This window comes from Fulmarus glacialis, unplaced genomic scaffold (assembly GCF_000690835.1).
Source record: "Fulmarus glacialis isolate BGI_N327 unplaced genomic scaffold, ASM69083v1 scaffold11064, whole genome shotgun sequence".
Lineage (NCBI taxonomy): Eukaryota > Metazoa > Chordata > Aves > Procellariiformes > Procellariidae > Fulmarus > Fulmarus glacialis.
In genome coordinates this window covers 6,767-22,785 of record NW_009208718.1, presented here as the reverse complement: position 1 = coordinate 22,785, position 16,019 = coordinate 6,767, and the positions used below count along the sequence as shown (strand labels likewise).

General features: G+C 40.4%; 1 protein-coding gene across 1 annotated transcript; it reads left to right on the top strand.

Annotated features, from left to right (window-relative positions):
• Positions 1–236: 236 nt before the first annotated feature.
• On the top strand, positions 237–13,352 carry LOC104075921 (thymocyte selection-associated high mobility group box protein TOX-like; the record flags this gene model as incomplete). Its single annotated transcript, XM_009576589.1, has 3 exons — positions 237–623; positions 10,454–10,605; positions 12,910–13,352. Coding segments are annotated over 3 exons (576 nt in total), but the record flags the coding sequence as incomplete, so codon positions are not given.
• Between the last annotated feature and the right edge of the window lie 2,667 nt (positions 13,353–16,019).

The window sequence follows — 16,019 nt, the reverse complement described above, 5'->3', positions numbered from 1 at the left end:
GAAATTCTTATCCCTGGTTTGCAGATGGGAAAATGAGACATGTCAAAGATCACTGCAGACTTTTGCTGGATCCCACCCTCCTGAATCTGTTTTCAACTAGGCTATCAAATTTGATGACAATAGTAATGGCTGCTTACGTGAACAAATGTGACAGGCTTGCTCGTCTTTGTTGTGTAGTTTATTAAGTCAGTGATGCCAGTTCTAAGTATTGTCTGGTTTTTGTTTTTTCTCAACAGAGCTACAGTGAACCTGTTGATGTTAAAGCCTCCCCGCAACCTCAGATGATGAATTCAAAGCAGTCGGTGTTTCATGGGCCTGCCCAGGCTCACTCTGCACTGTACCTCAGTTCCCACTACCACCAACAACCAGGAATGAATCCTCACATCACTGCCATGCATGCCAATATCCCCAGGAACATAGCGCCCAAGCCCAACAACCAAATGCCAGTGACTGTTTCCATAGCAAACATGGCTGTGTCCCCACCGCCACCTCTTCAGATCAGCCCCCCTCTGCACCAGCATCTCAACATCCAGCAACACCAGCCGATTTCAATGCAGCAGTCCATTGGAAACCAGCTACCGATGCAGGTCCAGTCTGCTTTACATTCGCCTACAATGCAGCAAGTAAGTTTGAGCTTTTCAGTTGTCTGGGGAAATGTTTTCTTTTGAGAAAAAAAAGTCATCCAGAAGTTGACATAGTGAGGGAGATTTAGAGCCATGGATTAGCTTTAATTTTGCAGAGTTCCAAAACCGCAGTAGTATAGTCTGAGGACTTAGTCTTTCAAAGGCAAGAACAAATGAATGAGTTTACCTAGATGATGGGGAACCTCAGTGGAACTGTTTGTGCTAGCAACAATGTTCATCACATTCTTCTGAACGCTACCCCTGTCTCTCCCCCAAATTCAGAAGGCATCCCTTAAATAGAAGTGTGTCCGTAGATCCATCTACGAATCTGGGATTACCCTGAAATATAAGTGAAATGTTAAGTCTTCGGGAGACATACTTCACAAACAAAAGGCAGGCATGTCTAGAAAAAGATATGATTGTAGCATGTGCTGTTACTCTTGTGCTGACTGTGACGTGGAACAGTCAGAGGCAACATGAAGCAACACAGGTTGTGTTAAACATGCTAGATTAAGTGAACACAAGTATGTTAGTTTATGCTGCATTCATAACTTCATTTTGCTAGATAGACATACCTTTTTTTTACTGGAAATAAGTGGGCTGTCCCCAATATCCCAGTATGGTGGCTTTTATTTTTTTTCACTCTTGGTGTTTCACATAGTTGATTCTCAATAAATTTCCTAGGAGTTCTGAATGAATGGAGGCCAACCATAGTATTGTGACTTTTGGGCCCAGACCTATGGAGGGACAGAGCAGATTAACTTTGCTGATTTCAGGAGAGAAAATTTCCTTTTGTGTTGGATGAGATCTGACTATCAATAATAAGATCTTGCTTTGCAAAGAAGCATTAGAATGAAAATTTTTTTGATGGAGTTGCAAGAATCTACAAAATTTGTATACACAAAACTTGTCAGTTCTGGTTGATAATACATAGTCATGAACTTGCTGCATGTTTTGAATATCTCTATAAATTCACCTTTGCTAACAAGGCATTTGCATTTGCTTTCCAAGCCGGAAACGTTTCATCTCAAGATTGGTCTTTAGAGATGGGAATACCTGAACACAAAACATAGCCTCTAGCTGGGAGAATAATTTAACAGGGAAAAAAATCTTCCAAAACAGGACAAAAAAAAGAAGAGTTGAAAGCAATCTGGACTGATAAATTTAGTTGTTCCGAAGGTAAATCCAAGGTGTGTTCAGGATGATCTGGATTTTTTCAGAGACTTTGATCTTAGTCTCAAGAGTGATTTGGAATAATCAGACAGGAAGGAAAATTTGTAAAATGTTTACAATATTTTCGTAGTCCAGTTTATTTTTCACCATCAGAGTAAGCAGAGTCAACAGACTTACGACCACACAGATGTGGAGTCTTTTACTGTCGTGTATTCCTGAAGTTTTTCCTATTAGTTAGAAAACCAGTATCCTGGTGTGAGTGTCCTGGGACAGCCCATGCTCAAGTCTCAGAGAAATTCAGGAGTTAACCCCAAGCCTGGGCAGCAGTAATTAGCTAGGGGAAGCCCTAGACAGGTGAGCCAGGAGGGTCTGTCTAGAGATCCTAAGCCTGATGCAATCCTGGTTGAACCTGAAGGCTCAGAGCAATGAAAGACAAAGCAATGGACAGAGACTGAATGCAGTAGCCTGGTTCATTTACCAAACATGAAAAACAACATCTGTGACAGCAGCCTGTTGAGATTCTATAGTTATATTTCAGCGAGTTTTTATTGCAAAGTGATTCAGTCTTCCAAGTTCAGATTGTTTACCAAGTTCAGCGTCACTTGTACAGTACTTGTCCAATGCAGAGGCATAGAAGATCAAAGCCCTTATGTCTTTTCCAGAACCATTGATAGGCAGAATTTACTGAACAGATTTGAAAATCTGGCTTTATTTATTGAATTAATAGTACAGTAGGGGCTAGCAAAAGATGTAATGCAGATGTTAGACACTTACATATATACACATACAACATCATCATTATTGTATGGCATTATTCCAAACCATTACATACTACAAAAAAGGTAAGATAATATGAATCTTCTGATGTTTTATTTTACCAAGTTGCAAACTTGCAGCATATGGTGTGCGTGTCAATGACTTGAGAGTACTTTCACTCATCTGTGAGATGTGTGGCATGCAGCTGAGTTATTTCTAGCTTGAGAGAAAACACAGGGCACTAGGTTATAGAAAACAGGTGTCTAGAAGTCAATATGTCAATATGACCTGTACATCATGAGTCTTTTGCTTTACTAAGTAGGAGTACAGTAAAGTAAAAAATGCTGTACCTCTGTGTTTCTGCTCGCCATTGTTAAACTCATGAAAGGTTAGCTGAAATACTTTTTACCAACTCATATTCCTTAGTCAGAAAGGCTGATGCTTATAATGAAGATACCATGGCGAGATATTTCTGAGCTTCACTCAAGGTGACAGGTGCTTATTACCTGTTGAAATGCTACACTGCCAATCTTAACTACATTTTTCTTTAAGCACTGTGGAATATCTATAAGCCAGTTTATATTTCTTACGCTCCTGCTTTTGTTTCAAAGTAATACAACTTTTGAGCTCTGGAAAATCTATGGAATTTCAATTTGGAATATTTGTAAATTTTTTTTTTTTTTTTTTTTTTAAGCAGACAACATTTTACACAGTTTGTGAATTGAGTTTAAATAAAGAATCAATTTCCTTTAAAAAGTGATGTTGGCAAAGACAAAGCAAAAAGTATGTTACATTTTAGGGCAATAGGTGTACTAACACCACCATGATTTGCCATGCCAGAGCAGAACACTGGTATCCTGTCTAGTCTCTTAGGTATGACTCTTTCTAGACATTCTCAAGAAATGTTAGAAAACACTATCCCCAGGATTTTGTACTGCATTAGAGCACAGAGGACAAGCTGGCCACCAGGAGGCATGTAGCAAGAATTCAGGAAACTGTAACTTGAAAGTAAAGGCTTCCTTCTGACTCAGTTGTCAAAAGACTCTGCTCTCCCCTCTGCTCAAAATTAAGCAAACACTCTGCTGATCACAGGGCATGCTAAGGACGAAAAGACATACTGGGGGAAAAAGCGAGCCCTCCAAACGATAACAGCAACACTGAGTCAACAGCAATGAGGACAGAGAAGAGGCGTAGCACCACCTTGTATGTCCGGCCCATGGTGAGGAGGGAGGGAGGACTCTGGATATGAGGTTCAGTCCCCAGCAGACCACTCCGCCTCATAAAAAGACAGCCAAGAAGAATGGGAGAATGTTGTGGTTTAACCCCAGCCGGCAACTAAGCCCCACACAGCTGCTCGCTCACTCCCCCCGGTGGGATGGGGAAGAGAATCAGAAGAGTAAAAGAGAGAAAACTCGTGGGTTGAGATAAAGACAGTTTAATAGGTCAAGCAAAAGCCACGCACGCAAGCAAAGCAGAACAAGGAATTCATTTGCTGCTTCCCATCGGCAGGCAGGTGTTCAGCCATCTCCAGGAAAGCAGGGCTCCATCACGCGTAACCGCTACTTGGGAAGACAAATGCCATCGCTCCGAATGTACCCCTTTCCTTCTTCTTCCCCAGCTTTATATGCTGAGCACGACGTCACATGGTATGGAATATCCCTTTGGTCAGTTGGGGTCAGCTGTCCCAGCTGTGTCCCCTCCCAACTTCTAGTGCACCCCCAGCCTCCTCGCTGGTGGGGCGGGGTGAGGAGCAGAAAAGGCCTTGACTCTGTGCAAGCACTGCTCAGCAGTAACGAAAACATCCCTGTGTTATCAACACTGTTTTCAGCACAAATGCAAAACATAGCCCCATACTAGCTACTGTGTAGAAAATTAACTCTATCCCAGCCAAAACCAGCATAGAGAATATGTAGTCTGATAAAGCAGAAGCGATAGTTGCATTTAATTCAACTTTTTTTCAGTTCCTCTTCCCTCAGCTGTTTGATTTCCTCCATGCTAAAGGTGTGGCCACCCTAAGCCTTTTCCCAAGACTCCAGCGGGCATCCAATTTATGTAGTGAGCAAGAATAGAAACGAATTAACATCCTGCTCCCTACAGCATGACTTGCAACAGGAGACATTTTCCTTTTCAAAAACATCACCACCGCTCATACCAAACAGACTAATACACTTTAGGAAGAAATTAGGTAAATTTTCTCATGTCACACTGCAGTGTGAAGCTTGATAGGCAAGAGAGGGGTAAGTCTGTCAACAGCTTCCTAGCAGTCTTCTATCACAGGCGTTCGCAGGCTCACCTGGATGGGCACCACCATTGCAGACAGACAGCTGTGCTGTTAGAAGCAGCAGTCACAGATCCCACCGATGATGGGTTCTTTTTTTTTTTCCTTTTTTTCCCAAGATCCAGCTTTGATATAGTTCATGGCTTACTAGTGTGACACTCAACGGTAGCAGGCTCTGGGAACCCCTGCTCTCTACAGATCCCCTGCTTTAACACTGTGGCTCTGGGAGATTTGATCACTCATTTTCTCCAGGAAAGGGAGGATAGTTTCTTATCAAAGACCGTCTTGTAGTATGTCTCAAGGACTGCCAGCTCCAAAAAAAATCATATAAAGATCCAGATTTCAGTCCTGGCAGGCAGGAAATGCAGTTCTCCAAAACCACTGTGCGTGAAATCCACAAACTCTTCTACTGTGCGTAACTTCGAGGAGGGACGGATAAGAAGTGCTGACCTGGGGAGAGAGTTCTGCCCTGACTGCTGCCAGGACAATGAGCTGATCTTCATCAGCTCCGCAGGGAACAGCACGTCCTCCTCCACTTCCAGCAGCCCTTGCCTGCACGTGTGCAGCTGCCAAACCGAGAGAGACTGCCAGCTGGAGAAGGGCAGTCTCCTCCGGGAGTCCACAAAAACTACATAACATCAAGAAGATCAGGAGTGTTGGTGGCCAAAAATCCTCAGTGACTGCACAATTTCTGTTATTTTTAAAATCAATTAATTCTGTGGAGTATGCAACTGCTGCAATGCATCCAAATTGTTCTGAAATGCACAAGGCAAAGTAAAATTGAGGTATTAGCATTTTGGTATATGCCTAACATTAGCAAATATTTTTTAATTTCTTTTGAACAATCTTCTCTAGTTTGAGTTATCTAAGTGTTTTTTGTAACTTCGGCAAAGTAGACTATTTTGTCTCTATTCCTTCCTGTTCCAAAACAGTTAATGAATAAATTAAATAATGGGCACTACTGTAGACCTTTGGGGTGCTCGTTTACAATGTTAATCCTTTACACTGTAAAAAATGACCATTTAGTTCTATTCTCATACTTAGATTTAAATTAGATCCTGATTTTGATGATATTTAACCTCTAATTCTGAAATATACTATATTTTTCTTAAATATTATTAACAGGAGCCGTGTTAAAATTTTACTTTGTTAAAGTCTAAATCCACTGTGTAGCAGCTTTTCTTTCCTCCACTTTTGACACACTGGAAGAATCCCGGTAGATCAGAAGAGTGTGATTTTTCTTTCATTAAATGCTCATGTGAGCATCTTATCACTTTATTATTTTTTAACTGATACAGAGTTGCTTCTCTCCAGTCTGTTTCTTAGGTTTGACATGATGTTTAATTTTTACTTAGTGGGGATCAGGTGATCTGAATCTTAACCCTTGTCATTCAAATCAGCAGGATTTCTCCAAAGTTCAGGCTAAAATGGCATCTGAAGCTGCAACCTGTTTTCTCTTGCAAAGTCATTCTTTCCTTTCTCTACTCAAACAGACACTTGTGCTTCTTTCTGAGCATAACCCCCTCTCCAGCCTGTTGTACTGTGCTGTTTTGTGTGGAGAGTGATGAGACCAAGAGTTCACTCCCTCCCAGATATGCCCAGCCCTCGTTAAGGAACCCTTTTAAGTAGCCGCACTGGAAGCATCTCCTTCCCTGCTTAAAATCCTTCATTGGATGGGATGGTGAGTCCCATTAAAATCTCTGTCCCTCTTCGGTTCACAGGTAGAGCAAGCAAAACTTGATTCTTAATGTCTAGTAACCATGGCTGCAAGTGTATGCATAACAAAGAAGCAGAAGATTAATGTATGTCACATTTTATTTTTTATTTTTCTAAATAATAACTCATTTCAGTCTACCTTTGCGTATTTCTTTTCCTTTAGAAAAGAAATGTATACAGCAAGATGATTGCATAGCCTGCCAAAAATAATAGCCTCATTTTTTCTGGTATATATTATATACAGTAAACTCAGGGATCTGCTGTATTTGTCCAGATTTCTTCCCCTTTTTTGTTACACTTTGTCTTCGAATGAGGTCAAGAGAAAAAAAAATCATTAATATCTGTCAACTTCCTTTATAACCTTAAGGAAAAATCTTTGTATGATATCACACAGACAGATTTTCAATTTCCTTGTGTAATAAACAGATGCTTTAGGATTTGGATGTAATTTAAAGGTTTAAAATATCACATTGAGATTGATGAATAAATCAGTTGTGAAGACAAAAACATTGATGCCTGTTGAAAATACCTCTCCAGACAGGCAGGAAATGAAATTAGTTCCCAGTAAAGTGTGGAGATGAGGATCAGTGTTTAGTTCTGCTGCAGGCTTTTTAGGACTTGCTACAGTGGCACACCGAAACTGCTAGGGCTATAGAAATCTAATTAAAGAGCAAATGTCCCTCCTGACATCGAATTAATCTTTATCAAGTTCCCTATTTTTATTTCAATCTGGAACAAGAAAATGAAATTTAAAATTCGAGGCATGTTGCAAAACAGTTGGTGATTTTCTTTTGAGCATTACAATGCAAAAACATTCGGCATTGTTTAATTAGACCTCGAAGCACTCATTTTCTGAACACTTTTTATTTCATCATTGTTTGTTAAGGGCTTACATAAATAATACACAAATATTTACCTCAAGCCTGGTACAGAGCTGTGTCCCTCTGTTGTACAGATCTATACTTCCAGAGCTTTTTCTGTTGATGAAAAAGTGGAAGTAATTATCTACATTTTAAGCATCACTATATCAGTCCTTCATACTGAGTTCAGGTTTCTTAAATTACTTTGCCTTAACAAGCATGCTTTCCAACACCCACATTATTAGTTTTGCTGCTGGTATTCCAGTAGCCCTCAACCAGGCTCGGTGCTGGCCGGTGCTGGTGCTGCCTCTCGGCAGCGCTCAGACCACGTCTGCAGAGCCCGGAGCTGGCCCCTGCCCGCCGCTGTGCCCGTGTGGTCCGCAGGTCAGTCTGCTCCTGGAGCTGGAGCCTGGCTCAGATACCTCTGCACCGCGTTAAAATTTATCACGTGAGCACGTCCTAAGAAACAGGCCCCAATCCCAGGCAGTTATAAACTAAACAGACTTGCCAGGTGCAAGATGACAGTGTTGTTAGCCTTTATTTTGCAGATAGGAGAATTAAGTTCGGATCCATGGTCCCAACCTTAACATGAGAGGTATAAATTCGGTCCAAGCGCAAATGCACGCATGCTTCGCTGGAAGAAAGCCAAAGCAATTTCGCTGTGGTCACACAGAAAACCTGAGAAAATATGAGAATAAGTCCCCACCCAGTTCCAAGCTGTCATTTAAACCACAGGACCATCCTCCCGCATCTAAGCTATTTATTTGTCCTAAGTCCAGAAGAAAGGGAACGGATATTGCACTGGTGGTCATTGCAGTGATGGTCTCTTCCTCTGATCTGGGGAACTGTCGCTTCTTGGTGGATGAGTGCTTAAGTCTCTGTGCCTGCTCACTTGCATGCTTCATTACAACACTGCTGGAGCTACTGGCCCCATAAAATGTTTTTCTTGTATATATTATTGTTTCACGAAGACGGGTAAGAGATAGTTCAGGGGCTTTGCTACCAAAGGTAAACCTGAGTGCCTGGGGATAGGGTGTGTTTCTGTGGCTAGTTTCCTCTTACAGCTAAATTAGAAAGGCCTTATGGGTGATCTTTTGGATAAAAATGATGACGGTGATATACAAAGCTGATTTTTCTGCCTTCTAATTACACAAAACTCCAATTAAAGTCATTGGGAAGTCTGCTCAATTACAGTTTCCTTTGGATTCGTTGCAGGCATGGGGGTTTTTTATGCAGCCTGGTGTGCAGGTTTAGGGCCTGGTGAAAAGGCTGTGTACAGAGCATGGGGGTTACAGTCACCACGGACGGGGTTTATTTTACCTTATTAGCAGGGCAGTATATGTTACATGACAACTAGATGCTGAATTCATCTCGTGAACTTGCCCACCTCTAACGGTCTGTTTCTCGGAGTCAGCAGGGACAAAGTGAAGCTTCAGAGAACATTTAAGGTACTGAGGTGTCACTTGGGATATTCTCCATATGGAAGAGATTATGGAAGAAAGTTGCGCTCATTTACAGCCTAGGCAAGAATGTGCAGTCAGGATGAGTGGAGTGAGGTGATGGTGTACCCGAGAGGCACGGCGGGGCAGAACACCTGCGGGACCTCTGGGGAAGAGATGGAGTATAATGCACCAAGAAAGAGGGATGTGAAGAAGGAAGTGGCATGTTATATTTGAAGGAAGCCTGTTTCTGGGGATGGAGGGGGCCAGGCGGAAGCTGAGAATACTCATTTATCTTGATTAAAGGTAGCGTGGCTGAGTTCTTAAACATGCAGAAAAAAACCAGCTCTTCTCAAAATTCTTGTCTTAATGAAGGCTGTGTATATGAAGTGATCACACATAATCCACTAGAATTTAAAACTAAAAGGTATGAGCTTTAATCCTATCTATTCTTTAATCCTATCTTCTGGACTTTGGCCAGAAGGAGTGTATTTTCAAAATATGAAGTGATCACACATAATCCACTAGAATTTAAAACTAAAAGGTATGAGCTTTAATCCTATCTATTCTGTATGTGGACTTTGGCCAGAAGGAGTGGATTTTCAAACTAAGTATCTTGGTTCAAGTTCAGTTCTGGTTTAGCAGCTACACATCCAGTTAACTTGAGTGGGAATTGTATGCCCTTGTCACAGGAAGGAGTTTGGTCTGTTTTTTTTCAGCAGACATCGATTGCTTTTGTACAGCATTCCCATACTTTCACCCAATGTAGTTCGTCTAACTTTAAAGGAACATGATGTATATTTATACAGGGTGACACAGATACACTAGCCTTGAAATTTCAATTGTTCTCCTGGTGTTGAAACACAGCATTTAAACATCCTCATATATCAAAAGAGCTAAAAATTATTATGACTTTTCATATGACAGATATTTCAGAGAGCAGGTTAGATGTCTCTTTGCAACTTCCACTTTTTTTTCTCGTCTTCTTGGTTTCAAAAAGCAAGTTATTCTGTGCTACTTTCACTACATTAGTCCAACAACTGTTAAAAAGCTTTGGTTGAATTTCTGTTTAGTTGAGAGAGAAGTACAAATAAAAGAAGCAGCAGATGGTCCCTTTGTGACTGAATGAAGAAAAAGGGTTTTGAGAACAATATGTGAATAGGTGTAGTCTAATAAAACAGTCAGCCACCTGCTGCCTACATGCTTCAAAAAGATTCTGTTGCATATTCTGGGAATTAACGACTTGTGTGTGTCCTTACGTTTAATCTAAATGGAAGCTCTAAGGAGCAAACAGACCTTTTTGCCCCAGTGCTGATTGAGTTGTTCTCTTGGTTTTGAATTCTTTCTGCTCTGTCCCTTTTAGTTCCATCCTGTGACTGTGTAATATCTAACAACGATTTGGCAGTGTTTCATTTCTCAAACCAAAGAAAGATTTTAAAACTTAGAAAGCATTTACACACTTTTTCCTATTTTAAGTTTGATAACCTAAAGTATATCTGGAAAAGAAGAATTCTACCATTTCACAGTACACACTGTTTGGTTTTTTTAAATGCACCCAACCTGTTGCTTGGTTTCCATACATTGTAATGTACTTGCTTTCTCCTCTAGGGATTTACTCTTCAGCCTGATTATCAGAATATCATCAATCCAACATCAACAGCTGCACAAGTTGTTACCCAAGCAATGGAGTATGTTCGTTCAGGGTGCAGAAATCCTCCAGCACAGACTGTGGACTGGAATAATGACTACTGCAGTAATGGGTAAGCAGCCAGTGAATGCCACCTTGTGTTGAGCAACATTCATGACACAAGTATCAGAGAGAATTTGGAAACGGCTTTGTTGCCTGTTTCCCTACGGTATTTCAGAAGTACATCTGTGATGGAATCGTATTTATTCAGCAGTTAGACTGTTGTGCAAGAACAAGTTTTCAATACATACATTTATTAGACATTGTTGTCACCTTCTCACAGCACAAACACTTTGGTCTTAGAGAACTTCCATTCCTTAGAATATCAGAACTGAAATCTTAGGGAGAAGGTGTAGGAAAGAAGTGTTAAGATCACTACCTCCTTCTTGAGAGGCAAATGGTGTGAACCATTTTCTCCAAGTACTCCATTGCTGAGGAGAGCTTGCTGCCAGTGAAAACAACTAGTTTGGGTCATGAAAACCCACATCAGTGAGATGCAGGGGTGATGCGTGGGATACAAGATACATGGAAGGGAATGGCATGAAGATCACATGACTGTAACCAGAAACAAAACACTGTACCTGTAGGAGCTCTGTGCCCTTACCATAAGGTTAGTAGCCCCTTCAAACCCTCAACTCCTCTGCAGCATGGTTTTTGTGGAGCCGTGGAGTTACTGTTCCAGGAACTTCCTGGAAACATTTAAGACTCTAAACAGAAGGTATCTTTCGAGTTTTAAATGATAGATGTTGTGCCTTGTGACCATGCCCACCATCCTGACCTCCCCTTGACCTTAGCATGAATCCCCAAGGCAAAGGCAGATAAAAGCTCTTGGTTGCTACCAAAGTGTCAAATCCAAAGCAGAACTAAAGACCAGTTTCACCCATTACATTTACTCAAACTGAGAATTTCACTTGCATTATTGTTTTAATGTATTTCTGGAACTCAAACTGGAACTGAACAAAAATCTTCTAGTTACTAGTTCAGAATAACACCTTGACTAGAACCTGCTGACACTGAGGCAGACTAACTAGTCTGCACAGCAGCATCACTTTCCCCCATACCTATCACTGTTGCCCCATGACTTGCCCATTTGTTCAGCAGAATGGTCTCATTTCTGTGCTGTACCACCATAATGTCTTGATCTGTGCTGCAGGCCCTTGTAGGAGCCTACCCAGCCCACAGACTTTTGTACCCACTTAAACTGAGCTCTGAATAGACTGTCCTCTGTCAAACATAGCCACCTGTGGCTTTGACTCCTGGTCTCTTCTGGAAAAAGCAATGTGCGATCATTGCCAGCAGTGCCCTCTAGGTGCCCGCTGGGCATAACCCTCCATTAGCACAAGCTTTCTCTGAGCACACCCTGTATATACCCTGTGTAGATATGCCTTTGTGAATCTGTGTGCATGGATTTTACCTATCTCTGTTACAGCACTGGCGTAAATTGCCAGTGCAGCGTAGCAGTGTGCTGCTCCCAGACTCCAAACCAAGTAAGCTGTAAAGCTGTGGAAGAACAGAACTGGTGCCTGGGTTCTGGCAAGGAAGCAGGAGACTGAGAGTAAAGCCTCTCTCCCAGAAAATCTCTGCAGTGTGAACCAAGCCCCATCAGTGATGCTTCTTCTGCTTTAAATGATACATTTTTTCCTGACTTCTACAGACTGTTCCAAATTAGAAACTGGTAAATGACTCCTTTTTGCTCTGAACTGATATGCTTCAGTTGAAGCTGAAACCCAGCAAGAACTGAATGTAAAAGTGTGCTAGACACAGTGCATTGGTGGAAGGTCTCCTGTAGAGCCTGGTGTCCAGTAGAGAGTTGGTCTAGTTGGCTCTGCCAGAAGCTTCTGGTGTTCCCTTGCGTGTGCTTACGTGAACCTGCCAACTCAACACGTTTTGGCTATGTCTGTACTAGTAAATAAAATAGGCCAGAGATGTCAGTTGCTGGCACCCATGTTCATGTAACTAAGCTCTCCTGCCCTCTAAGGAAAGTGGCCACTTTCCTTAGATAATAGGTGCTTAGATTATAGGGTGCTTATGGAGTGTTGTTCCGAGACCTGTGCTAAACCCTCAGCTGTACCTATGTGGTTTGTGAGAGAGGGATAGTCAGTGCTACCAACCCACTAGTGCAGGTGATCCCAAACCAGGGCTTAAATCCATGTCCCAAGCCTGTGTAGTTTAGAGCCAGATGTGGTCTCCAGGTTGCAACATGCCACTATGGCACTAGGATTTTTCTTATTATTGCCATGGTAATGCAGCCATACTTCAATGATACGCTTGGAATTAATGACATGCAATAGGGTTGTGGGGGTTTTTTTTGGAAGAATAGGACTAAAAATTTGACAAGTTTTAAAAAATCACATTTGTTCTTTTTCTCTCTGAACAGGGGCATGCAGAGGGACAAAGCACTCTACCTTACCTGAAAATCTGAAACACCTCTCCTTTCCACTGAGGAATGCAGGGAAGTCTTTTCATCATGGATTGCTTTATGCAGTCAAGGCAGTTCTGCATTTTATTAGGAAATACAAGTTGCTAAGCACTTAGGACTATTTGAGCTTGTGGGTCACCCACTCTGGAAAAAATAGTCTTGCTTCTTTCTTTTTCTCGCCCCCCCTCCCCCATTTTTTCTCTTCTTTCTCGTTTCCACCCCTACCCTGAGATCCTTTAACGGACATTGCTTTTCTTCTTCCCTGAAGGAAACTTGGACCATTCAGATTTTATGTTGGTTTTTGCTGTGAAGTGCTGCGATAGTAACTGCCTTAGCAACTCTAGATGTCTCGGATAAAAGTCCTGGATTTTCCATTGGTTTTTCATAATGGGTGTTTATATGAAACTACTAAAGACTTTTTAAATGGCTTGATGTAGCAGTCATAGCAAGTTTGTAAATAGCATCTATGTTACACTCTCCTAGAGTATAAAATGTGAATGTTTTTGTAGCTAATTGTAATTGAAACTGGCTCATTCCAGTTTATTGGTTTCACAATAAGGGTTAAATTGGCAAACATTCATATTTTTACTTCATTTTTAAACAACTGACTAATAGTTCTATATTTTCAAAGTATTTGGAGAAAAAAAGTAAAATATCCCCAAATGATATTAATTAAAAATATTGGCTTTGTCTCATGAAATAAACACAAAAAGCTAGGAAAAAAATTAATGTTGATAAAGAGCAAACACATTTATTTTGTACTGCCTAAAAAAAGCTTCTTTTTTTTAAAGAAAATCACTTTATGTGTACTGATTAGTAAATGTCATTTAAGTCCTTTTTATGTATAAAACTGCCAAATGCTTACCTGATATTTTATTAGATGCAGAAACAGATTGGAGACAGCTAAATTATAACCTTTACATATGGCTATGTATTATTGTTTCTTCATACTGTGTCTGTATTTAATCTTTTTTATGGAACCTGTTGCGCCTATTTATGAAATAATAAATATAGGTGTTTGTAAGTAAATTTGTTAGCATTTTAAAGAGGTTTCTTTGACGCTTTAACTTTTGCTGGCACAAATTGTTCACAATTGATGTGAATACTTTATTTAGTTTTTACAGTGACATATATAACACCAAACCTGCTTTACTGGCAGAAAATGAAGGTAACCAATACTTATTTCTGTATTTCTTTGGTTGTAAAGGAAAAAAAAAAAGGTATTTTAAGTAATTCCCTTTTTAAAGCATTGTAGCAGGAAGTTGCCCAAAACTAAGACTTGAACCAACAAAACTAACTGAATAAAACTGCATAATGCTCTTCTTGAAACTTTATCAGCTTTGGTTAGTTAGTCAAGTGGAATAAAAATATTACCAACACAAATATTACCAAATATGCCTCAGCCATTTTATTATACATGTAAAAGGTCCTACAGACTTCTAGGGAGTGTATCACAAATACACAAATCCTAAAGTGAAAGGTAAGTTCAACAGCCACGGGGAAAAGGATAAAAAAAATCCAAAAGAAGGTATTTTGCCAATGTTTTGGATCAGGGATAGCTCTGAAAATACATTTCTGGACGATTTAATCCCGGATGCCTGTCCAATTAATGGAGAGTACCACTGATTTGTATTTCCTATGTGAAATAAAGAAAGCAACGGATAAAATACACATTATGCAATGCCATTGATTTTTCTTTAAAAACAAAACAGAAACAAAGGTATGCTTGCTTTGGAATGATTTCAGGCAATGTACAATCGGAATCACTTGGCATGTAATAACTAATAAATAATGCAGATCAGATGTGATTACTCAAATGACTGTAGCTGAGAGCTCTAATTTTCCTGTCTTGAAACTGTATGAGAACTCATGATTAAATTCACAGTTTATTGTTTGTCTGTTTAGTACTTTAGAAATATACCAGCACTACTAATTACCCAATGTCTTCTATTTATTATATTATAGTAAGCTACATTTTCCACTCATATTAATTCTAAAGCGAGAAGATAATTACTGGGGATGAGAAAAATCAGCTTTGATTTTGACAGGCAGTTTTCCTTTTTCTTTTACGGAAAAGAACTGTGTTATCTCCATTTCTTTTAGAGCAGGTGTGCAGTCACATAAAGTTGTTAATTTCGGTATCCAAGCAGAGTTCAAAATACAAGAAAACTTTAATGTAAATAAAAAAAATACATCATGAATAAAATACTTATTCTGTATGAATCTCTGGCTATTTGGTGTCTCTTCGTCCGTAAGAAGGGAAACCTGCAGTGTGTTTACCATGCAGCAGCTTACCCATCCGGCAGTCTGAGTGTGGTTTTGTGTCTGGGCTCTGTTCGGACAGGACAGCTATGCTGGAAGAGCAGCAGTTTTGGCCAGGGTTATACTGAAGCCACTTTGTTCCACAGGAAAGATCCAACTTCGATGCATAAAAGTCAGTTCTTCATGTCTGACCTTGGGAAAAAGCAATGGTTGCTGGTCAAGGGCAATCTGCTATTTGTTTTCAGCTGCATATTGACAGATACAAATTGTCAATACATGGAGCCTAAAAGGTTGAGATCCTTTTGTAAGCAAGTGAATCTCCACTGGAGTTCATGAAGGTATGCCCCATCCTTCGCTGAAGCACTGTGGCTTAAGCACCACAGTAACACATATACCCAAGTCACTGGTTGTAAGTCACCATCTGTCATAATGATGATAATGAGAAAGCACAAAGGAACGAAACAACCTACACATTGAAGCAACACAGTAACAGCAAGTAAATATGATAAAGACATTTATCAAAATGATAGAAACCAAGGGAAATAATGTCTTCCATTAATTGAAATTAAAATTTTTTTTTAATGATTTTTAAAAAACGGTAGGCAAAAGGCAAGATTGGCAACATGGCACTTGGAAAGATGTAAATCCCCTTTGCTTGCACCAAGGTAAGCAGAGGTTTTGAAAAGGAAAGGCGCTTCGAATTTACTGTTGCTCTCCAAGTGCCTCATTCTGGCAACGTGAGTCCCAGTCTCTCCATCACCAGACTTACAGAGGTTCGAGCAGAAATCCCGTCCAGCTGCTGCTCT